General features: G+C 41.6%; 1 protein-coding gene across 3 annotated transcripts; it reads right to left on the bottom strand.

Moving 5' to 3' along the window:
- Positions 1-8,115: 8,115 nt before the first annotated feature.
- arhgap19 (Rho GTPase activating protein 19) lies at positions 8,116-24,056 on the bottom strand. 3 transcript variants are annotated; one of them, XM_088301733.1, is made up of 12 exons: positions 23,137-24,056; positions 19,373-19,632; positions 18,860-18,940; positions 17,200-17,409; positions 16,806-17,032; positions 13,590-13,676; positions 12,960-13,025; positions 11,884-12,096; positions 11,647-11,742; positions 11,240-11,326; positions 10,936-11,037; positions 8,116-10,865 (listed from the first exon to the last, which is right to left on the bottom strand). In XM_088301733.1, the coding sequence occupies exons 1-12, from the start codon at positions 23,337-23,339 to the stop codon at positions 10,809-10,811; spliced, it is 1,689 nt and encodes a 562-aa protein (XP_088157859.1). In that variant the 5' UTR covers positions 23,340-24,056; the 3' UTR covers positions 8,116-10,808. The 3 variants fall into 3 exon arrangements, with proteins under 3 accessions (XP_088157859.1, XP_088157860.1, XP_088157861.1); XM_088301734.1 differs by lacking the exon at positions 23,137-24,056 and adding an exon at positions 22,198-22,861; XM_088301735.1 differs by lacking the exon at positions 23,137-24,056 and adding an exon at positions 21,469-22,182.
- Positions 24,057-25,320: the final 1,264 nt, after the last annotated feature.

The raw sequence follows: 25,320 nt of genomic DNA, 5'->3' as shown, positions 1-25,320 counted from the left end.
TATCAGTTGAAAAAACTGATGTCATGGGCTATTTTCTCCAACTTTCCGTGGGGTGCAACTGAACTCAAATGAGATGCTTATAATGAAATAGTCAAATATTGGAGTACAGTTAGAGCAAATCAAAATCAAATCCACACTTTTCCCTCCATTGTCGGTACGAAAAAAAAAGCAAGAATATATTTTAGGTTTTCGAACGGTCTCCGGGAAAGCCTGGTGTTTTCCGCATAGCGCCGCCCTGTCACAAGTGAGTATCGAATCACAGAACGCATTCGCACCTTCAACGTAATTCCTGCGAGAATGTGCACCGGAACCAACTCGTGACCTAAATGTCTACCGCAACTGTCTAACCACTCTATAATCCTTGACAGACATTACAACCGCCTGCACTGTTGCTTCTGCAGGCGTGCTATGAAATCTGAGAGGCAACACAAGCTAAATTCTAATTGGATAAAAACTCTCACCTAAAATATAACACTGGGATAGATAATAATATTGTATAATTAAATAAATAAATAAATAAACAAGTAGTATAAGTAATAAATAAATATATATATATATATATATATATATATATATATATATATATATATAAGTAATATATATATATATATATATATATAAGTAATATATATATATATATATATATATATTACTGCTGTCAAGTGATTATTGATTTTTTTAACTGATTAATCACAAAAAATCCATGATTAATCGCAATTAATCACATTTTTAAACTACTATTTTTTTTTGCGAAGCTTGTAACAGATATTTACATGAATAATATCTTGGAATTGAAGCAAAATCACCAAATATGACGTATATTTAATTCTTTGAATACGATCTAAATGGAGACATCTTTACAGGAATTTTTTCTTTTTCGAAACATTTCTCAAACCTGCTCACAAGCACCACACTCCAGCAGTGTCGGTTTGCAAGGCCCAGTGGTAACTTCAACACTGTGTTTTTTTTCTGAGACTTGCTAAAGCTGTACAGCTAATATGCCGCAATATTTGCAAAGTATGCAAATTATTTTTGAAGTAAATCAAACTGAGTTAATTGAGTAAAAATATTTAACTGAGTTAAACATTATGGGATTAATCACCTGAGTTAACGCTTTAATTTTGATAGCCCTCTCAAAAACATTCCAGCAGACGCAAATCATGGCATAAAATTCTACAGAGGGTGGGATCGCATTAGAAAAAAAGTTAGCACCTTACCGTAGATAGAGTGCTCCTTTTCTTCCCCTCAGAATGTATATATATATATATATATATATATATATATATATATCAGAATCAGAAATCATTGTACAGTGTGCAACGAGATTAGAGAGTTCCCCTCTCCAGTGCAGTACAACAATATTTAATCAAATATATAAATTAGATAAATAAAAGAATAGATATGAGATGGAAAATAATACAAAATTGGATAAATAAAAACACATTACGTCACTGTTCTGCAAGGTAAGGGTAGTCGTGTGTGTGTGTGTGAGAGTTCAGAATGGTGATGGCTCTCGGAAAGAAACTGTTTTTCACTCTATTAGTCTTTGCTCTGATGCACCTGTAGCGCCTGCCAGAGGGCAACAGGTCAAACAGGTGTGATTTCGGTTGAGTATTGTCTTTGACGATATTGAGAGCTCTGCTGAGGCACCAGGTGGTGTAGAAGTCCGACAGGGAGGGGAGAGGGCAGCCTATAATCTTCTGCGCCGTTTTGACTGTCTTCTGGAGCCTCACTCGGTCTGCCTCAGTGCAGCTGCTGTACCAGGTGGAGACACAGTAGGTCAGCAGGCTCTCGATGGACGAGTGGTAGAAGCTTCTTGTCCAGGTTGAATTTCCTGAGGACCAGATATATATATATATATATATATATATATATATATATATATATATATATATATATATATATATATATATATATATATATATATATATATGTATATATATATATATATATATATATATATATATATATATATATATATATATATATATATATATGTATATATATATATATACACACATCAAGCACGCAAAATTTAGGACACACCTGCATGGGCTTGCTGTGCACTTCCGAATTGTCCTCGAGATACACCATTGCAACCCCCATTCAAAGACTTGCCGACAGCGGAGAAGGCGGAAGCAGTCGCGCTCACCGGTGATTACTGGACTTCTCTCAGTAACCACCACGACCTCGGCGTGACAGCCCATTATTTTGACCCATTTCATTTGCACTTTGTTGGCATTTTATAGTTCTTTTATTACTCCAATTTCATCCCTTGGAAAGGCTGTTGAGATGCTGTTTTGTGTGAGTCAAATCCAATGCTTTGTTTTTTCAATTAAAAAAAAAAGTACTTGCATAAAAACAAAATCTATTCTCATACATTAAAGGTATTGCAATTCAATAAAATATTGAATTATATACAGAATATACAAAAAAGGGATGGATTTTTTTTTAAATGAATAAAGGGATTTTTTTGCAATTAATAAAATGTGCGATCAACTACGAGTAAACTATGAAAAAATGCGATTAATTATGGTTAAATATTTTAATTGCCTGACAGCACTATTTTATATATATATATATATATATATATATATATATATATATATATATATATATATAGAGAGAGAGAGAGAGAGAGAGAGAGAGAGAGAGAGAGAGAAATACAGTGTCTGTACAGTTCCTCTCATTTGAAATGGAGTGCATGGTAGAAAAGAGACATGCTAAACATGTGATGGCCTTGACATAACCAGTCAGAGTTGGATAATCACTGAATCCATTGCATCCACTTATGTGAAGCCAAAGGGTTCATGAAGTTCAGTTGATTGTTATCAGCTGATTCCACAGCATAATGCCTAAAGGCATTAATAGCTTTGATTCTCAAAAGAAATAAATGGAAATAACTAAAATCACAGCTCTAAGACAGCTGAAATTAAACCACAAACTTACCGATCTCTCTCCTTTTTCGAAATAGGAAACCCATGCATTTTGACGTTTGACCATCATTATTATAGCAACTTGAAAAATTGACAACTCTGCAGTAATTTTCGTATCACTTTTTGTTTGTTTGTATGACCCATTATTAATTTCGTGTTTATTTCTCAAAATGAATTGCAATTTTGGAATTAACTTGAATCCGGAAGCTAATCTACTCTCAACAAAACAACATGGCTGCCAAGGTAATTGCCGAGGTTTGCCGGACTCACTCAAAGGCACCTAATGATACTCCTGCTCTCCTTATTCTGTGGTTCATCCTGTTATTATAAACATCCCAGTGGAGCACCGATGTTAAGTCAACATCAATATGAAATCATTTTAATGATTTTGATTTCATATTGATGCTGAATTGACATCAGAGGCCCATTGGGGTGTCTACCCAATTTTGTGATGATTTTTGACATTGGTGTCAGGGTTGATTTTTTTTCACCCAACTATCAAAACCAACTTGAGTTGTTTCTTGTGATTTTAATTGAAGAAAATGCAGAAAGAAATTGCACTATTGAGATTTGAAGTTATCACCCATCACTAGAGTAAATCTGTGTGAAACCTTTGAGAGCGAGACACTTTGAGTCAATAAAACGAAGCAAAAACATTCCAGCAGACGCAAAGTCATGTCTTGATAAAAGGAAATATTATGACATAACATTCTACACTGGACGGACCCGCAGTAAAAAAAAAAAATCACCTCACGGCAGATGGAGTCCTCCTTTTCTTCCCCTCAGAATATCAAAAACAGTTACAACAGGTGGTGCCCTTTAATGGATCATACAGCCAGGATGCTCCATTTTTCAAAAACAAGCTCAATTCATGTGTTCTTTTATCAGACGAAGGGACAATTTGGAGTGGATTGTGGAAGGAAACTGGAGTACCCGGAGAAAACCCACGCAGGCACAGTCACATGCATAGTCCACACAGGGAGGCAGGAGCTCAGAATTGAACCCAGCACCACCAAACTGTTAATTATATATACATATATGTGTGTGTGTGTGTGTATGTGTGTGCGTGTGGGGGTGGGTGTGTGTGTGTGTGGAGAGCTTTGCCTTGGCCACCTGGCGGTTTGCTGGAAACATGACTTGGGTGGGTATTCATCCATCCATCCATCCATTATCCGCCGCTTATCCGGGGTCGGGTCGCGGGGGCAGCAGCTTCAGCAGGGAAGCCCAGACTTCCCGCTCCCCAGCCACATCTTCCAGCTCTGCCGGAGGGATGCCCAGGCGCTCCCAGGCCAGCCGGGAGACGTAGTCTCTCCAGCGTGCCCTGGGTCGTCCTCTGGGCCTCCTGCCGGTGGGACATGCCCGGAACACCTCCCCTGGGAGGCGTCCAGGAGGCATCCTTAACAGATGCCTAAGCCACCTCATCTGGCTCCTCTCTACGTGGAGGAGCAGCGGCTCGACACTGAGTCCCTCCCGGATGGCCGAGCTTCTCACCCTATCTCTAAGGGAGAGCCCAGACACCCTGCGGAGGAAACTCATTTCGGCCGCTTGTATCCGAGATCTTGTTCTTTCGGTCGCGACCCACAACTCGTGACCATAGGTGAGGGTAGGAACGTAGATCGACCGGTAAATCGAGAGCTTCGCCTTTTGCCTCAGCTCCCTCTTCACCACGACAGACCGATACAGCGTCCGCATCACAGCGGAGGCTGCACCGATCCGCCTGTCGATCTCTCGCTCCATCCTCCCCTCGCTCGTAAACAAGACCCCAAGATACTTAAACTCCTCCACTTGGGGCAGGATCACCCTTTTCCGACTGAGAACCATGGTCTAAGATTTGGAGGTGCTGATCTTCATCCCAACCGCTTCACACTCGGCTGCGAACCGCTCCAGTGAGAGTTGGAGATCACGGCCTGAGGAAGCCAACAGTACCACATCATCTGCGAAAAGCAGAGATGAAATACTGAGGTCACCAAACCGGATCCACTCATCGCCCTGACTGCACCGAGAAATTCTGTCCATAAAAATTATGAACAGAATCGGTGACAAAGGGTAGCCTTGGCGGAGTCCAACCCTCACTGGAAACGAATCCGACTTACTGCCGGCAATGCGGACCAAACTCTGACATCGGTGGTTCAGGGACCCAACTGCCCGTATCAAGGGGCTCGGTACCCCGTACTCCCGAAGCACGCTCCACAGAACTCCCCGTGGGACACGGTCGTACGCCTTCTCCAAGTCCACAAAACACATGTAGACTGGTTGGGCGAACTCCCATGCACCCTCAAGGACCCTGTAGAGAGTGTAGAGCTGGTCCACTGTTCCACGGCCAGGACGAAAACCGCACTGCTCCTCTTGGATCTGAGATTCAACCTCCCGACGGACCCTCCTCTCCAGTACCCCTGCGTAGACCTTTCCAGGGAGGCTGAGGAGTGTGATTCCTCTATAGTTGGAACACACTCTCAGATACCCCTTCTTAAAAAGGGGGACCACCACCCCGGTCTGCCAATCCAGAGGCACTGTGCCCGATGTCGGCGCAATGTTGTAGAGGCGCGTCAACCATGACAGCCCCACAACATCCAGAGCCCTAAGGAACTCCGGGCGGATCTCATCCACCTTGCCTTGCCACCGAGGAGCTTGTTAACCACCTAGGTTACTTCAGCCCCCGAGATAGGTGAGTCCACCACGGAGTCTTCAGGCTCTGCTTCCTCGAAGGAAGGCGTGTCGGTAGGATTGAGGAGGTCTTCGAAGTATTCTCCCCACCGACTCACAACGTCCCGAGTCGAGGTCAGCGGCACCCCATCCCCACTATAAATAGTGTTGGTGGTGCACTGCTTCCCTCTCCTGAGACGACAGATCGGGGACCAGAATTTCTTCGAAGCCGTCTGGAAGTCGTTTTCCATGTCCTCACCGAACTCCTCCCACGCCCGAGTTTTTGCTTCGGCAACCACCGAAGCCGTATTCCGCTTGGCCAGTCGGTACCTGTCAGCTGCCTCCGGAGTCCCACAGGCCAGAAAGGCCCGATAGGACTCCTTCTTCAGCCTGACAGCATCCCTTACCGCCGGTGTCCACCAGCGGGTTCGGGGGTTGCCGCCACGACAGGCACCGACCACCTTTTGTCCACAGCTTCTATCGGCTGCCTCAACAATGGAGGCACGAAACATGGTCCACTCAGACTCAATGTCCCCCGCCTCCCCCGGTACGTGGGCAAAGTTCTGCCGGAGGTGGGAGTTGAAACTCTTTCTGACAGGGGATTCTGCCAAGCGTTCCCAGCGGACCCTCACAATACGTTTGGGTCTGCCGGGTCGGACCGGCATCTTCCCCCACCATCGGAGCCAACTCACCACCAGGTGGTGATCATTTGACAGCTCCGCCCCTCTCTTCACCCGAGTGTCCAAAACATGCGGCCGCAAATCCGATGACACGACTACAAAGTCGATCATCGAACTGCGGCCAAGCGTGTCCTGGTGCCAAGTGCACATTTGAACACCCTTATGTTTGAACATGGTGTTCGTTATCGACAATCCATGACGAGCACAGAAGTCTAGTAACAGAATTGGGGGGGCCATTCCTCCCAATCACGCCCTTCCAGGTCTCACTGTCATTACCCACGTGAGCATTGAAGTCCCCCAGCAGAACGAGGGAGTCTCCAGGGGGAACGCTCTCCAGCACACCCTCCAAAGACTCCAAAAAGGGTGGGTACTCAGAACTGCTGTTTGGTGCATAAGCACAAACAACAGTCAGCACCCGTCCCCCCACCTTAAGGCGGAGGGAGGCTACCCTCTCGTCCACCGGGTTGAACCCCAGTGTACAGGCGCCAAGCCGGGGGGCAATAAGTATGCCCACACCTGCTCGGCGTCTCTCACCTTGGGCAACTCCAGAGTGGAAGAGTGTCCAACCCCTCTCAAGAGGACTGGTACCAGAGCCTACGCTGTGTGTGGAGGTGAGCCCGACTATAGCTAGTCGGAATTTCTCTGCCTCGCACACCAGCTCAGGCTCCTTCCCCACCAGAGAGGTGACATTCCATGCCCCAAGAGCTAGTTTCTCTAGCCGGGGATCAGAGCGCCAAGGTCCCTGCCTCTTGCCGCCGCCCGACTCACACTGCACCCCACCTCTTTGGCCCCTCCCACAAGTGGTGAGCCCATGGGAATTGGGTATTGGGGGTGCATAATGTTTGGCGGTGGAGGGGGCAGATATGGGTCATTTGGAACTGATGTTTCCCTACCCCGCTTGCAAAGTAAAAAAAAAAAATAATAAAAATCCATAGTGACTAAACAAATTGTCCACAGACCAAGTATAGACACCTCTTTTGTGCTCCTCCACAGGGGACTCAAGAGACTTCAAAAAGGGGGAGTAGTCAGTTTTTGGCGCGAAAACTAAACAAACAATCATCCAGTCCTTTTTAGTAGTTTTTATTTTTTTTTTTAGAAATTGTTGTTGAGTCCTTCATAAACAGGGATTCACAAAAGCTAAGCTAGCGAGTGGTCTTCTGAGTGTTCTCGCATATACTGGCCTATAAGTATGTCAAGACACGTTCAGTACTTATGAAATACACATGAAGTGTCCTTTAAAAAAAAAAAAAAATTAGAGTGGCACAATGGCCTCACAATTCAGAGTGCAGGGTTTGATTCCGGCTCCAGGCTTCCTGTGTGGAGTTTACATGTTCTCATGCCTGCGTGGGTTTTCTCCCCAAAACATGCATGGCAGATTCAAAATTGTCCCTCAGTGTGATTATGAGTGCAGATGGTTGTTCGTCTTTGTGTGCACTGCGATTGGCTGTCAACCAGACCAGGGTGTAACCCGCCTATTGCACGATGACAGCTGGGATAGGCCTAAGCACCCCCCCCTCCCCGCGACCCTTGCGAGGAGAAGCGGAACAGATAAATATTGATTTTTAGGTTCCTTGGAAACATTGTTAGCGTTGCTAGCTAGCTCAGAAGGTGAAAAAAAGTGAGTAATCTTTTGAAAACAACATTTTAACACTTATATTATTCGATCGCTCTCAATATAATGACAGCATTTATGCTTATTGTGTACCAAATTAAGTGGCCAGCGATTCGCGTTGTCATTATCAGGGCAAAGGAAGGTCCCGCGGTAACCAGTCGCCATCTGGTGGGCAAAAACGGGCATTACAACAGGGCTTTACAACGTGATTTGACCATGACGAATTCCATGACAAAGTAGAGAAAAGAAGCCTTTTGGTGAACAGTTTTAATCCAAATGTGGACGTTGGTCAGTGAATGTTATTTTGGTCCGGAGTTGGACAAAGGAAAAAAATAATGAAGCAGTTGACATCACATGATGCCAAAAGGAAATTTCTCTCGACAGATCGTCAGGTGGACGGTCGCAAACATAGCACACACACACATTTCAAATTTACAAAATTACACGCCAACAAGATAATGTACAAAAGAGAAAGGGTGGGGGAAAGAGTTCAGGTAAAAACATTAGGTTTATGTATGAATACGGCAGAATTAGTCACCAGTATTTGGGAAAAGGAAGGTCATTTACACGTAACCCACATAGATTAACACAACTTGCATTCAACTTTCCCCAACACGACAAATCGTTCAAAACTTAACCGGTACGTTGAACTGTCCATGTACTAGTACACACCTTGTCCTTACTAGTCGAAAAAGAAGTACACATTACTAAGGAGGCAAGCACTAGTTAAAAGAGTGCCACAAGTACAGTACTAGTAGCATGCAGTTGTCAACACACTGTAATAGCTTGTTGTTCTACCAGTGCCGTAAATGTCACAGTGGAATAACTTTACAAGTCCTTCTACTAGTACGCTCTTCATCCAAACTATTAAGAGGAGTTAACATTCACTAGTAGTACTGGTTGGACATAGATGTCAATTACTCTTGCAGCTTGCCTCACTAATAACAGGTTGTGATTCGACTAGCTACAAGTGCTCTAAATTGTCTGTGTACTAGGATGCTCTTCGTTCTCACTAGAAAATGCTGTTGACCAGTAGAATGATTTGCATGCCTTGGTAGAATAACTCCATTAGTGAGACAAAACTGCAAAAAAAAAAAAAAAATATTTTAAAGAAAATATACATGCACGTAAAGTGCAGTTTTGTCTCATTAGTGACATGAAGTAGTTCTACCAATGCCCACTAGACCTTATTCTAATTGTGTGCAGAAATGTCAGAGTAGTGGAAATTAGTGGTGGAAAATAACACGACTGAGTCGTTCTACTAGTCCTTGGAAATGCCATACAGTAGTGGAGAGCAGTGCGGAAAATGTTACAAGTAAGACAATTGTTCTATTGGAGCGCCTAAACGATTTCACTAGTGAGCTCACACAGAGTTACCATTACACAAACAATTCAGGGCACTAGCAGAATAGCGACGCCCGTCGCGGACATCATTCCACTCAGTCAGGTGTCAAATCACAGGCTCACGCTTTCTTTGACAACTTTGATGGGCAGCGTCGGGTGACTACCCCTTTCTGTCTAAACAGCTTGCCTCTCGCTTCCATTTTATACGTTAAAAACAAAAACATCCACCGCTTTGCTCACTCAAACATCCCTTCCTTTAGTTAACAAAATGTAACAGTAAAAATGAAACAGACAACAAAATAGTAATTCTAAATGTAAACGCTATGCATACATTATAGTACTTCCATTTTCTCCATAAACTGGGTTAAAGAGGATGTACAGAGCTGCCTGTTACGTCAGATTGATCAGAAGTGATCGTAACCACTCAGGTCGCCCTGTCACTCTGTCAAGGCTCGGTTAGCTAGCGGTCATCGGGGTATAGTGGCCATTTATAAGCAGGACCATCCATGGATGCGATCAGTCATCAGCTTTGTGAATTGGGGGGGGGGGGGGGGGCATCATTTATCAACAATACAGTCTGAAGGCTCAGCTAGCTAGTGGTCATCATTTTCTGTTCAGTAGTGGTCATTAATAAGCAGTAAAGTCCATGAAGGCCAAGCCAGATGGCATATAAACAATAGTTCACGAAGGCTACATTAGATAGCCTGTCATCACTTGTACAGAATTGGTCATTTGTGAACAGCACTACAGTCTACGAAGGCTGAGCTAGCCAGGGATAATTGCTCCCGGTTTGGTAGTGTCTGTTTAAAACCATGCATCATACGAATGCTAAGATAGCTACTGGCTCTCAATCCATGTACAGTAGTGGGTGCTTATAAATGGCATAGGTTAAGTTTATCAGTCGTATCCTCCTGTACGATGGGAGTCGTTCTTTACAAAAACAGTTCACGTATGCTATGCTAAATAGCGGCTTGCCCTTCTACTATGATAGTTTTATTAATGTAACAGCCCGTCTGTGGTAAGCTAGCAAGTAGTCATAGACACCCGTGTGGCGGTAGTCGTTTATAAACTGTACCGCTTATGAATGCTTCCTGTACGGTAATAGTGGTTCATGAAGACTGTCCACAATCATCCCTTCTTGTACAGTAAATGATTATAAATGCTACTGCTTACAAATGTTACTGTAAGCTATGAAGTGATCATCACTACCTGTATCCTGGTAATGTATTCTATGAAGAGTACAGTTAAGCTAAATAGTGGTCACCAGTTCTTGGACAGGCACAATAATTCACTTGTTTTTGTTTAGAAAAAAAATTATCATGGCTTGTCCTGGAATAGGTCACTTTAAATCCCAAAGTACCACAAAGTGTTAAAAATATGGTTAAATGCTAAAATTAGCATGGTTGCTGATGTCAGTTGGAAGCACTCAGCAGACGTTTGAGAAGCATGAACTGGTGCAACTCACGAAGTGTCCAGTATGTGTAAACAATAGCACAGTATTAAGACAGATCAATACTTTGAAAAAGTCACAGTAGGGGAGCTGCAGCGTGAAGCCGTCGCCTTGGAGACCAGGAGATGTCATCGGCGGGCCATCTAGAGTGAAATCTCCTGAGATGGAGAGAACAATCTGGGCACTGATGAGGATGCGTCCTGATAAAATATGGACACGTTAGCCTGGAGGCTGCAAGTGTGTATGTTTTTGTAGTTGTGCATGCACTACCTTGGACACCCTTGCAGCTTTGTCCCTGTGAAAGTCAAAGTCGGGGTTTTTCAACACCAGCCCTGCCCTGCAGTGCCTGCCGCCATTCAGAGGACTTTTCACCTGCGCACACAGAGACACGACAAGTTTTGAACAGTGTTTCTTCAATGGTCTTTTTTGTAATGTGGACTAACTATTGTGTACATACTATAAGCATGGTCTTATTGTTTTGCTGACTACTACTGTTGTTATATAGCAAATAAATAATCCAAAATGCAATGTGTCCTTGAAGTCAGTAGTTTACCATTGTGTGCATACGTCTCACCTGCTGCATAACGACATTCTCTTTGCTGTGTTTGTGCGTTACCCTGGCGAGTGTGTCCGGCGTCAGCTGATCAGCTCGAACTTTACGCTGAAAGCAAAAAGAAGAGAGCATTGTGTGGCAACAACACCACAACAAAATATCCAGCAAAATAAAGTCCCCAAATGAAAATGCTGAGCGACAAAATGCTGCTTCACAGCAATATTGCAAAAACATGGAAAAACTACAAAAAGTTTACAACCAGATTTATTTCAAGTGTGGAACGTGAATTTATCAAAGTGCCTAACAGTGTTTGCATTTTTTTTTTTTGGTTTCTGTGTGAACAGTATCAGAAATGTTCACAAATTCTCAGTGAATTCACTTTAAAAGGTCTTTAAAAAAAGAAAATAAAACATCAAATACTGCGTTACCTTGATGAGTCCTCCAAAGGAGCGAGACCGCGGGCGCTTTTTGCTGGGCCCGTCGTGCTGACTTGTGGCTGAAGCCGCAGTGGTTTGTTTGACCAACTGTACACACGGAACACATGGTAATTAATAGCAAATATTAATAATGATTGTTTTATTATTATTTATTTTTTTAAATCCATCAAATTCTTCAAAAAAGACTGAAAAAACTCAAGTATGCATGTGGGGGCCTAGGAAGCCAACCTGTCGGAGCAGCTTCTTCTTCTTAGCCGAGTCGGGCATGCTTTGGTGCACATGCCTGAAGAGGTCCTTAAGCTCATTTTCCGTATACTGCTGAATGGGTGACAGGCACTGATCTTGAGCAACTACAACCCCAACTGGGACCGCCCGTCGTTTCAGCGGCGAAGCCACCTGCCGGCAGGGTGAGCCACTCAGTGACAACAGGTCCAGGTCGTCCTAAAAGAGGGACATAAAAGAAAAAACATTCTCTTTTGGATACATCACATAAAATGACAGCTGAGGGACAAAGGCCGATGTTGCGAGTATATGAACCAGCCACCTCCCAAGGCAGAAGGGTTTGTGATTGTCTATAGATGTCCACAAAAAAAAATAAAATCTATCAACAACTGTATTCAGTGAGTGAATTATTTAACACAAACACAACCTTGTATTAGATAGCATACTTTACCAACCTAAATAACACAGTTGCACTAACTGGCATGACCTCACGCAAACAAATATGCGATACAGCACCTTACACACACAGTATTATTGTAAGAGCAAATAGACAACACTGGCTATATCTGTCGGGAGTGAAAAAAATATATATATAGCGGTAGTACAATTTCAATGTTCCCTTACAGCAGGGGTACTCAATCCTGTTCCTCGAGGGCTGGTGTCCTGCAGGTTTTCCATCTCTCCCTACTGCAACATAACTGATTCAAATGATCAGATAATCAGCAAGGTCTGTAGAAGACAGATAACGATCGCTCAGGTGTGTTGCACCAGGGAGAGGTGGAAAACGGGCAGGACACCGGCCCTCGAGGAACAGGACTGAAGACCCCTGCCTTACAGGACAAACATTCCAGGATAACCAACACAACAGAAGAAAAAATGCCACGTCATTTTAACCAAACAGCAACAACAATCTGCCACCAGATGGCGACAAATAATTTTCCTGCTTTGGCCTGAGCACAAAAAAAGAGCGCCAAAATACTTGCTGCATGGTGGAAATTGACATGACTAATAAATATGTATTGTAGGGTGGAGGCTTTTGTAGACATGATTAATCAATGCAAAAAGGTCAGACTTTGACTGACCTTGGTCCGCAAGGTGGTGGTCTTCATGAAGTGCGCTCTGGCATGTTCCCTCAGGTACACTGGCGCCTGACACACACAAACAAAAAAATTCTCATTACTGAGTGTGTGCTAAAGTGTTTTCTTTTGTTTCACTGCAAGTGTTTTGTTTTTGATTCTGTAGATAGGACCAGCAAAATCTAGTTTTCATGGAATTCAACCGGCCAAAAGTGACGACGATACAGCCAAAGGCACAATTTGATCCAAATACAATATTAATGTACAGGATTTAACATGTTAAAGGACCTGACCAGCCAAGATGGCCCATTTTTCACCAATAAGCACAGTTTAGATTTTTTTTTTAATCAGGAAACTGAAATTAGTAAATTTTAGTGCTGATGTCATTTTTACATACAAACCTAGTATAGAAGACCCAATGTTAAGCTCACCTAAGTGTCCCTTTAAACACAAAATCTGACCAAAATTTCAGAGCTTTTGACACAGCATTTATTTATTTTTAAAGTATTGGACATGGATGCAAATGGTCAGCACACAGCCCAGAAGGTTAAATAATGTTTGTGTGTGATTCTTGTTTTTTTTTGTGTGTGTGCGTGTGTGTGCGAGGGGGTGTGCGTGTCTGTGTATGTTAGTCACCCTGAAGAGTTTCTGTGAATGTCTGATGAGGAAGGCCATGCTGTTGTTGAGCGTTTTCAGGTGGTCTTTCAGGTCATTGGCAGTCATCTGAAGCAGGAAAAGCACGCACACACATCTGGCTTAGAGGGAAGAACAGGCCTAAAAAAATCCAGCCCAACAAAACCCAGGCCCGTGGGTATAAAAAGCCTGAGCCCAAGCAATTTATTTGATTTGCAGGCCCGAGCCCAAAATAAAACCAACATTTTAGTTTTATTTGTGAGGACTCAGGAGGAGGAGGAAAGGGAGGAGATGCAAAAGTCAGACTCGGACAGAGCACCGCTCCGGTAAAAGGGACTGGTTACGATTTGTGACGATGCTTGTGCATAATGACAACAAATTGAAGCCTGTCTTTTGCAACAAATTCTCCCTGTTGAACAAGACTGGAAGATGCATATTCAACAAACATTTACATCTTTTATGTCTGTTATATCAGGTGTGATAATTCATGCTTCATTTAGTTGGTAAAATGCAGCAGCCCATTTGACATTTATTTTAATTCATTTGAGTGGGCTAAAAATTTTCTTAATGTTAAAATCTACTTATTTTTTTATAATAATCAGAAATGCATTTACACAATGAAATAACAGTGGACAGGTTTGTTGAAGATATTTCCGTGTGTGACATTGTGCTCACAAGGACACGCCTCTCCAAAGAGAGGAACAGTAATTAATTACTAAATACAGATACTTCATTGTGTTTAGTAATTAAATAGTAACATATGTTTATTTAAAAAAAAAAAACAACAACAAAAAAAAACAACTCGAACGTAATAATTGACATTTTGGGGCTCGGACTCGAGTTTAGGAATTAATCTCTAATTTGGGTTAGGGTTCTTACATGCCTTTAGCTTCAGCCACAAAGCTTTAGGAGAGCTATATGGGAATAATTTTTTAACGATCATAAATCTTGGGGTAAATCAGATTTTTTTTAGGCATTTTTGGAAACAATTTATAATTTGGCTCTCAAAATTGTAATTCATTTTTTTAAAGTTTCATGTTGGCCATAAATGACATTGAACATTTTTCACTAGATGCATCGTGCATCCAACTTTTTTTCTTTAGTGCACAAGTACAAATGTTAGGTGCGTACAAGTTTATAACTGCGTCACGTTCAACAGCAGTTTTATTAGGTTCACTTTTTTTGTTAAACAAATTTGCTTCTTGACTATTTAGGCAACGTTGCCTGGTAAATAGTTAAGAATCTGGTCATCATAAAGTTTTTTTTATTTAAAGCACAATTCCACATCTACAAGCAACTGACTCAAGGGTATTGCCGCTTGAAATGCCTTAACATTCATAAAGTACGACTCGATATCTGATGGGCGTATGTCGCTCACCTAGGCCTGTCGATAACTCATTTTTTAAAACAATATATATTTTCCCAGAAATACTTATATCTTAAATCAAATATCTTCTAAGAGAGAGTATCTTTTTCCCCCAAGAATATAGAACATTGGCATTGAAATGTAGAACAATTAAAACAGTATCTCTGATATATTAAAAGAACAAAACAGGCTGATGTTAAATATTTGCGATTTTTGTGAACACAGTGTGAGTCTGTAATGTTTTCTTTATTGTATTTCAATGCCAATGTTCAATATTCTTGACAATAAAAGTTACTAGCGATTAAAAAATGATACACAGTAATCCCTTATTTTTGGCAGTTAATTGGGCCGTAACCCCCGCGAAAAGTGGAAACCCGAAGTCATGATTGACCTTTCTTACTGTTATTATTACTTTTAATTTGTATTTTTTATTGCATTTATGCCTCTATTATGTTGTTCAGGGCACACGGCATGGTTCTCAGCCTTTTAAATACTTGTTAAACAACAAATTTAACTTTGAAAACGCAAAATGAAGAATGAATACCAAGCTGCAGGGTGTGAGAGGAACATGATCTACAAACCCGGAAGCAGACGATTATGACAGAACGATGGCTAATTACTACGTTAAAGTTTTCATTTTTAATCATGAAATTGGCCTACCTTACCTAGAATGCTGCGGTGCATTTTAATAAAAGGTACAATCCTGGTAGATTAATGCACTTTTAAACACTTGTTGTTGTGCAAAGCGAAAGTTACTGTCATTACTTGTCCTACGGTTGTTGCTATTGATTCTTTGTTGACTGGTTCTTTTTCATTGTACTGTAGTCTTCTTCTTCTCCCTTTGTTATTCTTTTCAACCTATGACGAAGCACTGTAGCCGGAGGTAATTATGACTCAACTTTCGCTTTGCACAATAAACACTAACATGTTATTTGTTGTATGTTTCATTGTCCTTGTGCCGAGCGAGCCGCTTGCTGGGTAAAGCTGCCGTGATGCGCAAAAAATCTGCTCACGGGATAAATCCACTCATGCTCTCATTGGTTGTTCTTGCGGGCGAGAATCAATCATTACTGCATTGGATTTAAGTTTATGATTAATATCAGAGGCGTAAAAATAATCCTGTTTCAAGATAGTTAATGGGAAACCTACTTTCCAAAAATGTGTCAGACAAGTGCCTCAGAGAGCAGAGGACGTGGGATCAATTCCAGCCTTCCTGTGTGGAGTTTGCATGTTCTTACCATGCCTGTGTGGGTTTTGTCCGGGTACTCCGGTTTCCTCACACATTCCAAAAAAAACATGCATGGTAGGTTGATTGGACAATCTAAATTGGCCCTTGGTATGAGTGCGAACATGGATTGTTGTTGGCATCCAATTCAGGGTGCCCGATGACGGCTGGGATAGGCTCCAGCACGCCCGCGACCTTTGTGAGGAAGCAGTTCAGATAACTACATGATGACCACGAACTACTTAATCATGAATAGTCAATACTGGCTAAAAAGACAGGCAGCAATTTGCTAATTAAAAAAAAGGGGTGGGGGACCGATATACCTGCAGTGATGAATCGAATGCAACGGAAAATTTGGGTGCACCTAACTTTTGCGCTGGTGCACGAAAGAAGAAAAAATGTGCACCATTGCAACTAGTGTAAAAAGTTCCCCAAGAGCACTGTTCTGGCTCATGGTTACTACTTCGAAGCAACCACTTGTATCTTAAGTTTGGTCTCATTTTGGTGAGTACATTTTTCTGGTTTATTCCCATAAATATCTCATGGGAAGTGCCCTACTTCTTATTTCCCAGGATTTCACAACCGTTTGTCTGTTTGAACGCGATGACACAGTAATGAGGCGTCTTACGTGGCGCGGCCAGAGCACGTGCGGGGCGAACATGAGTGCCAGGTTGAAGGCAGACATCTTGTTGGCGTCCTGCTGCTTGGCAGTGTGGTAGAGGAGGTCCAGCAGCAGCTTGAGCAGCGAACGGTTGGCGGTGGGCAGGAGGAGGAAGAGGAGCTGCAGAGCTTCTGTTTGACGCTCCTTGTTGGGCGCCAACGTCTTGTTACCGTACTCGTCCAGCAACGTCATGTCTGGAAGGACAAAGGACATCAGGTGTGTGTTGGGAATCATTCAATCAACCTTACAAGCACTTTAATTGCATGAACACTTGCGTTTTAGTGAAAACATTGTATTTAATAATTCGGCAACTCCAAATTTAGAGTGTGTGCCTCCAGCGTAATATGTGTTGAAGTCCTACCAGCGATCTTGAGGTGGACGTGGAAGTGTCTGTGCGTGAGCAAGGGCTCAGACAACTCCCCCAGGAACGTCTTGAGCAGTGTGGCAGCATCGTGGGGGTGGAAGCCACCAGACTGCAAGTCTACGTCTACGCCACTGGTCAGGAGCTCCTTCAGGGCCTGCTGTCGCACGCTGTTGCCAGGAACCCGGAACAGACCCTCCACATGGAGATCTAAGCCGGGAGAGAGGACGGTAAAACTGAGACTCACACTGAGGACAGTAAAAGATTGGGAGTTAAATGGGACCGTCCTAGAGCAAAATAGAGCGGAGCATTCTGAAGAAATAGGGGAATGAAGTCAAACCTTGAATAACACTGAGTAGAATAAAGTCAACTAGAATAACACGCAATAGGGAAGAATAATGCAAAATCAAATAGCTGATTAAATCAGGACCTACAATAACACTTAGTAGAATAAAATAGGATGTACTATTGGATAACATTCAGTATGGAAAGCGCTTTGTTACAGCTCCATCTGTTGTGAAATGCGCTATCAAAATAAAATTGTATTGTATTGTAAAATAAAGTGGTGCCTAGAAATAACAGTAGCGGGGAACACGATGACTAAAGTGCTTAGTATCAAGGAACTTTGAGAATAAATATCATCACTCGCTAATAATCCAAGTCACATTTTCACAAATTGGTATTTGTCTATTTTGCCTTAAAGTCGTAATCCACAGGATTTTGCCGCAAATCTATCTAGAACATAACATAACGTAACGTAACATAATATATATTATATAATATATGATATAATATAAACCTTTCTAGTAGCCTTTTGATTTGACCATTTATGACTCACACATCTTAAACTTTAGCTATTTCACAAGCCACTGGAAAATTATTTTCAGACTGGAATCCTGTTCGACTATCGCGCGCTCTTTCTAATGATGGGATGTCATGCGCTTTCTTGTCATTGTCTCCCAGAGTCGCGGGAAGAAATATGAGCGGTGGAGAGTACGGACCTCAAACTTGGGCTTGAAAAGTGACGCACAAATGGCTTTCTTTCTACTCGAAGGTAAGAAGTGATGATATTGTAAGTTAGAAGGAGCATCATGCACACCAAGTAAAGAGTGTGCCATTTCATCTTTAAGCTGCAGGTGGCAGTAGCAAATAGAAACTCGAAATTCTTCATACTGCAGCTTCAAACATCCCAGGATGCTGTCACCTCTGCTAAAATTGGCTGCATCTTTAGTTATGAGATAATTGAATTCTACCCTTGAAAGGAAATACAATAATAATAATAATAATAATCAGTATTTGGTTGCATTTTGTGTTTCTGAAAAATCTGAAAAAAAGATTTAGGCCATTATTTAGGAAATAATTTGGACCTATGATAACACCATGGAATCAAGTAGGACTAAAATAACTGATTAGACTCAAGTAGGACAAGAATAACTCCCAGGAGAATGGAACATTACCAATTAAGGGAGACCAAGAATAACACTCGCGTAATGTTGCGAATAAATATGGGAATAAAGTAGTACTTATATTAACACTGATTAAAATTAATCAGGACCACTATAAAAAAAAACATTATGGGCGAATGCATTAGAGTGGAAAAATATGAACAAAAATGGAGATTAACGTGGGAGCTAGAATAAAGTAGTAGATGTTGACTTACTTTTACTGAGGTATTCAATGAGCCGGTATATATGAGCCACACCGCTCTCTGACAGTGCCGTCCCAAACATGATGCCTTTATCTGAGACACAACAACACAGTCATTCACAAACAATTCAAAATATTCCATTCTTACAAGAGTGTTATTCTGCAGTCTAGTCACTCCTTTACACCCCCACTGTCCCCCGAAGTATTACCTGCGTCTGTTTCAATGTATTCACTTAATTATTAAGAAATTCTTATTTTCATTCTCATGTATACTATGATTATCCTACATCCAATATCAAACACATAATCATTTAAGCGCATTGAGTACCGTAGGTAGAAAAGCACAATACATGTGACAGCCCATTTAACATTCGACACCACACCAAGAATTATTCTAGACGCAACAGTACTCTACTCTTTACTATAGTAAATGCTAGTCTATGTCAAACTGGATTCCTTTAATTGCTTAATAAGCAGATTTATAAAGGCTAACCCTAAAAACACAAGGCTTGAGTCTAAGTCCAACCTTTGCGTTTGAGGAAGTTGAATGAGCGGAAGAATCCGGGGGTCTTGGGACCTTCCTCGCCGATGAGCTGGGAGAACTCAGACCCGGGAAGGTCGATGAGGCGAGTGATGTTGCTCAAAACGAGCTCCAGGAAGACGTCAGCGTTCTCGTGGCGGAGCTTCTCCACAAAAAAGTCTGGGTTGAAGATGACAGGAGGGCAGGTAGTGGCGGTATGGCACCCCCGCGGCGACACATCTTGATGAAGCGCCACATTGGTGTGCCTGCAAATCACACACCAATTTGTTAAAATGTACATACTGTCAATGTTAAATTTGACCCCTTGTTATATTTAACAGTAACAAAAAACTAAAATATCATTCTTTCAACATGAAATTTGATAATTTCCTAAAGTTACCCAAAAGACACAAGAATGAAAAAAAATAACCAAAATAAATTGTTCCAAAAAGGGGAACTGGTAACAAAAAAAACGCTTCCATTATCAACATTTCTAAAACTAAAGGTAATTTCATTTAGATTATTGTATTTTATATTTTAGCGAGAACCACAAAGTCAATGCACATAATTTGCTCAGTTTAAATTTTTTTTTGATCAGAAAACTGAAATTAGTTATCATTTTCTTTTTTTTATCCATTCATTTTGGAGAAATTATCTATGTGTCGACTTGAAAAAGGCCTACTTTTAGTGAGGAATATGGGCGCACCCCCCCTCCGCTCACTCATGGTACTTTTTCCTTTATTTCAGCACAGACATGAGACAATGGCGATTCTTTTATTTTTTATATCGAAGCAAATTTTCAGCAGCTTATCCATATAAAATTGATTTTCTATGAATCTTTACATCCCTACTAGTGATAGACGGATTGTCGGCTGGGCCGATTATCGGGGCCGATATTTGGCATTTTGCTGATAATCGGCTTATGCCTTTTTAATACTTTAAAGCAGGGGTCCTCAATCCTGTTCCTCGAGGGCCGGTGTCCTGCAGGTTTTCCATCTCTCCCTGCTGCAACACAGCTGATTCAAATGATCAGATAATCAGCAAGGTCTGCAGAAGCTAGATAACGATCGCTCAGGTGTGTTGCACCAGGGAGAGGTGGAAAATGGGCAGGACACCGGCCCTCGAGGAACAGGATTCAAGACCCCTGCTTTAAAGGATGATAAATTTAAAGCTGGTTTATTTTGGCTTGCTGCAGCGCACTTCTCTTGCTCTCGCTCTCTCTCTGCTGAGCTTGTCGCCCTGCCTGCAGAAGCATACTGGCCAGCCCACAGCACCATCTGATTGGTTCCTTGTGCAGTGGGTAGCAGCCAATCAACAGTACGATGCCTGTTTGCTTTTTCACCTCGAATTACACGCATTACAACAGACTTTGCCGAAATTAAAAAAAAAAATGTCAGTCTACAAGTCACAGCTAATCAGAGACTAGTTGTAAACTTTAAAGCGTTTTTTGTTTTCATTGAACTATAGCCTGGGAGCTCCGTGCACTTTTTGATAGACTTTTAAAATTAAGTTTTCTATTTTCCAAGATCTAAAAAAGGTTTAACATGTTGTAAATCAATAAATTTGTTTAATAAACATGTGCTTAAAGGAATTTAAACTCTGCAAGTTTTGAAGTTTTTATTTTTTTTAAATTTATGGCACCATTTTCCCCCTTTTTTCAACCGATGAATAACGGCTTGAAATATTGGTTATCGGCGTCCATGACTACTAATAAATCGGTATCGGCCCTGAACAAACCATATCGGTCGATCACTACCTATGACCACTTCAACATAAAGGATTAACCTCTCAAACTGCCTCCATCGAGTTGGCACTATTTTAGCGTAGCTAAATGTCCAAAACATAACCAGTTGGGATCGTGAGTACATTCTTGCTCTTGTTCGCTTTAGCCAGTGTAAATGGCGAATCGATCCGCACGGTATTTTGATTTTGTGGAGGTGATTACATGATCTCACGTTTGATGTCAATAAATCCAAACTATTGCACAGAACCCTTTTATACTTTCACAGGTTGAAATGGACAAGAATAATAACGTGCATTTGCATTTTGGTGGACGTCGGTCGCCGTTCAGACAACAGAACTGACAAAGAGAGCAATATTACCTCGCTCGCATCATTGCCGTGACGTAGACGCTGAAACTGGAAAAAAAATAACAAACCGAGCTCCAGAAGAGGGCGTGTCAATTTGTCGTAAATCTCATCACCCAAAAAAAAAAAAAAACTTAAATCACTACAGACTATTTTAGTGGGGTGTGAATTTTAGCAATTATGTCCTTTTTACATGCAACACTATTATATGAGTGCCAAAGTCAACGTCAATAAAGTGTCCCTTTAAGTTTGTCACCAGTGACTGAAAGCAAAACGAAATGTTTTGTGCATGAACGTGATACCTTTTCATTAAATTTGGCCGCCAGTTAATTACCACGAGAAGGTCACCGTTTGAAATATTAGCATAAGTCGTTATTTTGCTAACTTTTGCGATCCTAAATCGAATCTAATTAATTATATTGTAAAATAGTGGACGCCGAACGTGACGTCACATCAACTCGCTTGACCCTCGCGTTTGTAAAAAATTATTACTTGTGACGCTAGATGCATGAAAGTCGTAAAAGTTACGAATGGTAAACGGGCAACTGTTGAATGGGATTTTTTTTAGATTTTAGTTAAAAGGTTGTAAGCCTAGCGGCTAACTAACACGAGCAACATCACCGGTCGGTTGTAGTGAGTGTTTGGGAAATCGCTGCTGTTACGGGTCGTGGGTTACACGTTCCACTTAGAGACGTGATAAACACCAACGGTTCGTAAGAATGTTGCGGCAGAATGCGTCTTTACCTCGTATTTGATGCGACTTTATCAGCATCTTTACCCGCAGCCATTTTTGCTTCCTTCAAATCCGCCGCTGTTATTTCGCAAACCCCGCCTACCTCTTCAGCTATTGGTTGGGTACCGAATAAGGGCGTGGCATGCGCTGACTCTGTTAGGCATGCGCCGTTTTGTGATTGGCCAGTTTAAATTTGTCAAAACAACAAACATTTACGCGTGTTAATATTAACTGCCAAACCAAAATGTCATAAACAGCGGATGCAACAACACAAGTTAACAGTGTACCCTTTTCTATCTAGGGTAGACAGCGGCAGCAGGCAAAGTTGGGTTGGGTGCTGTGGATGACTAACTTTTGCACTGGTGCTTCCAACTTTTTTTCTTTGGCGCACCAGTGAAAAAGTTGGGCTCACCCATTTCGCCTCAACACCGTTGCTTTATAGGTTCACTCTATTTTTTTCCTCTTTTTAGGCGATATTGACTGGTAAATGATGAACTGACAATCTGGTCATCATAAAGTTTGTTATTTGAAGCACGATACCACACGACAGAACTTGATCAGTGCTTGAAAGGCTCTGTGTCAAGGTGTTGGTAATGACTTTTGAACAACATTGAAGAAGTTGTCATTGTCATCACGCTGAAGGATTCTATTACGATTACTGGCATTATTTTAAACACATACGGGACAGAATGTTGATTATTAAAGTTAGCAGGTTCATATTTACTGAATATTTTAAACATTGATTAAACAAGAAGCATTTATCAAATAAAACTAGAAGCACGGGTCACAAGAATGACTGGGATTGTAGGCCTGATGTTTACTGATTTATTAGATTATTCTCATGTGCTAAATTTATATTACTTAGTTTAAATGTGTGAACTTTATTGAAATCTTCAGTAGTAAGAGAAACTTGCACATGTAGCATTTCCATGACCTGCACTCACACTCACTTTATGGACAAAGATGACGAAGCACATTCTCCACATTGGCTGTAGAGAGGCAAACATACCAAATTCGGCACTGGAGGACTCACACGGACGCTATCAAAAGAAAAACACATTCCGAAAGACATAACAATTGGAGATCGGAGCACATGCACATACGCATACACACACACAGACATATACATACACCTGCACATACACGTGCACATACACACACACACATGCACACTGACAAGATTACAGAAGAATGCCAGCGGAGAGACGGAGGGACGGCCCGCCGGAGAAGGCCAGCCTTGGCGTGCCAGTCTACGGGACCAGACGGGAATCGACCATCATCAACTATCCAAACGATGACTAACCTGGGGAAAACCTTCCCTTGGATGTGGACCCGTGCCGTGGGAGGGAGCGAGGACGACGGGTTCAACCGATTCAACCTACATTACCCTTGACAGAAAAAACTCCTATAAAAACTGAAGCTGGGCTGAAAGATGGCGCGCATTTTTCGACTGTGACGCCCGAGTGCAGTTTTCTCGTGAGATTAAGAAAAAGCTGCCCAGATATCTGTCTTTGTACTATTTCCTGAACTCCAGAAATTGAAGAAACTAAATATCGGAACTCTAATCAGTTGTTGAGTCTTTATTTGACCCTTTTCTTCTTGAGTACAAAAAAACGAACACGCATTGGAGTAAGTTTGGCTTTTTAAGGTTGATTTACTAACTACTTCTCATTTCCACGGTGACCCAACTCCAACAACGCCACTCACCTACGCCTGTCAAAAACGCATTCTTTGAAACGATACAGTTTCCAAAAACTATCATGAAAAAGGATTAGGTCATCCCCACAGACTAGGACAGGGGTACTCATTACGTTGATCGCGATCGACCAGTCGATCGCAAAGGTAGTATGGGTAGATCGCATGACTTAAAAAAATAGACGTCAGTCTATTTTTTTAAGTCATGTGATTGATACAGGGCACCCAGTCAGATGACACCTGATTTTTTTCTTTTTTTGTGACACATAGGTCACCACGCATGTGCAAACAACGGTGCTAAGTGCAGCACAACTGACAAGCTAGCGAGTTGGTTACCTCCAATTTTAAGCCCTCGTTTTATTCTCTTGAACTCAAGGGGGGTATAAACATGAGTGGGGGTGCTGGACAAGTCAAAAGACAAAAACGTAAAACTTTAATACGGAATGGGAGGAGGAGTTGTTTTTCACAATGACATTTTCGAAGTGCGTTTGCGTCATCTGCCAGTCTACCATCACAATACCAAAGAAGTGAAATGTGGAGCGGGATTTTCGGACTGTTCATGGAAAATATGATACCGACTTTCCGCCGAAAAGCGAGCTGAGGAAGAGAAAGGTGAAGGAATTAAAAAGCCAGTTGTCAGGACAGCAGTCATTTTTCAGACAACTTACTTGAAAAGCGAAAGCCGGCACCGAGATTGGCTACATCTACATAGTATATCTATCTATCTATCTCTATCATCTATCTATCTATCTATCTATCTATCTATCTATCTATCTATCTATCTATCTATCTATCTATCTATCTATATCTATCCTATCTCTCTCTCTCTCTCTCTCTCTCTCTCTCTCTCTCTCTCTCTCTCTCTCTCTCCTCTCTCTCTCTCTCTCCTCTCTCTCTCTCATCTCTCTCTCTCTCTCTCTCTCTCTTTCCTCTCTCTCTATCTCTCCTCTCTTCTCTCTCTCTCCTCTCATCTCTTCTCTCTCTCCTCTCTTCTCTCTCTCTCTCTCTCTCTCTCTCTCTCTCCTCTCTCTCTCTCTCTCTCTCTCCTCTCTCTCTCTCTCTCTCTCTCTCACTCTCTCTCTCTCCTCTCTCTCTCCCTCTCCTCTCTCCTCCTCTCTCTCTCTCCTCTCTCTCCTTCCTCTCTCTCCTCTCTCTCTCCTCTCTCTCTCATATATATATACACACATATTTATATATATATATATATACTATATATATATATGTATGTATATATATATACATATATATATGTATATATATATAATATATATACTTATATATATGTATATATATATATATATATATATATATATATATATATATAAACATATACATACATATATATATACATATATATATGTATATGTGTATGTATATTTTCCCACTCATGTCCCTTCATTCAGGCACAATATTTTTCGTTCTCCTGAGCATCTGGATCG

Source organism: Idiotropiscis lumnitzeri, chromosome 8 (genome assembly GCF_059441095.1).
Source record: "Idiotropiscis lumnitzeri isolate Australia: NSW breed Sydney's pygmy pipehorse chromosome 8, RoL_Ilum_1.0, whole genome shotgun sequence".
Classification (NCBI taxonomy): domain Eukaryota; kingdom Metazoa; phylum Chordata; class Actinopteri; order Syngnathiformes; family Syngnathidae; genus Idiotropiscis; species Idiotropiscis lumnitzeri.
Note: the sequence above shows the minus strand (reverse complement) of the source record. Positions and strands in the feature narration are given on the sequence as shown.

Excerpts from the sequence above, each read along its gene's own strand:
- arhgap19 (XM_088301733.1), bottom strand. The coding sequence starts at position 23,339 with ATGTGCACGTGTATGTGCAGGTGTATGTATATGTCTGTGTGTGTGTAT. Across the intron at positions 13,026-13,589 it reads ATTCACAGAAACTCTTCAGG|GCGCCAGTGTACCTGAGGGA; the intron begins GTGACTAACATA and ends TGTGTGTGTCAG. Across the intron at positions 11,038-11,239 it reads AGAATGTCGTTATGCAGCAG|GTGAAAAGTCCTCTGAATGG; the intron begins GTGAGACGTATG and ends CTGTGTGCGCAG.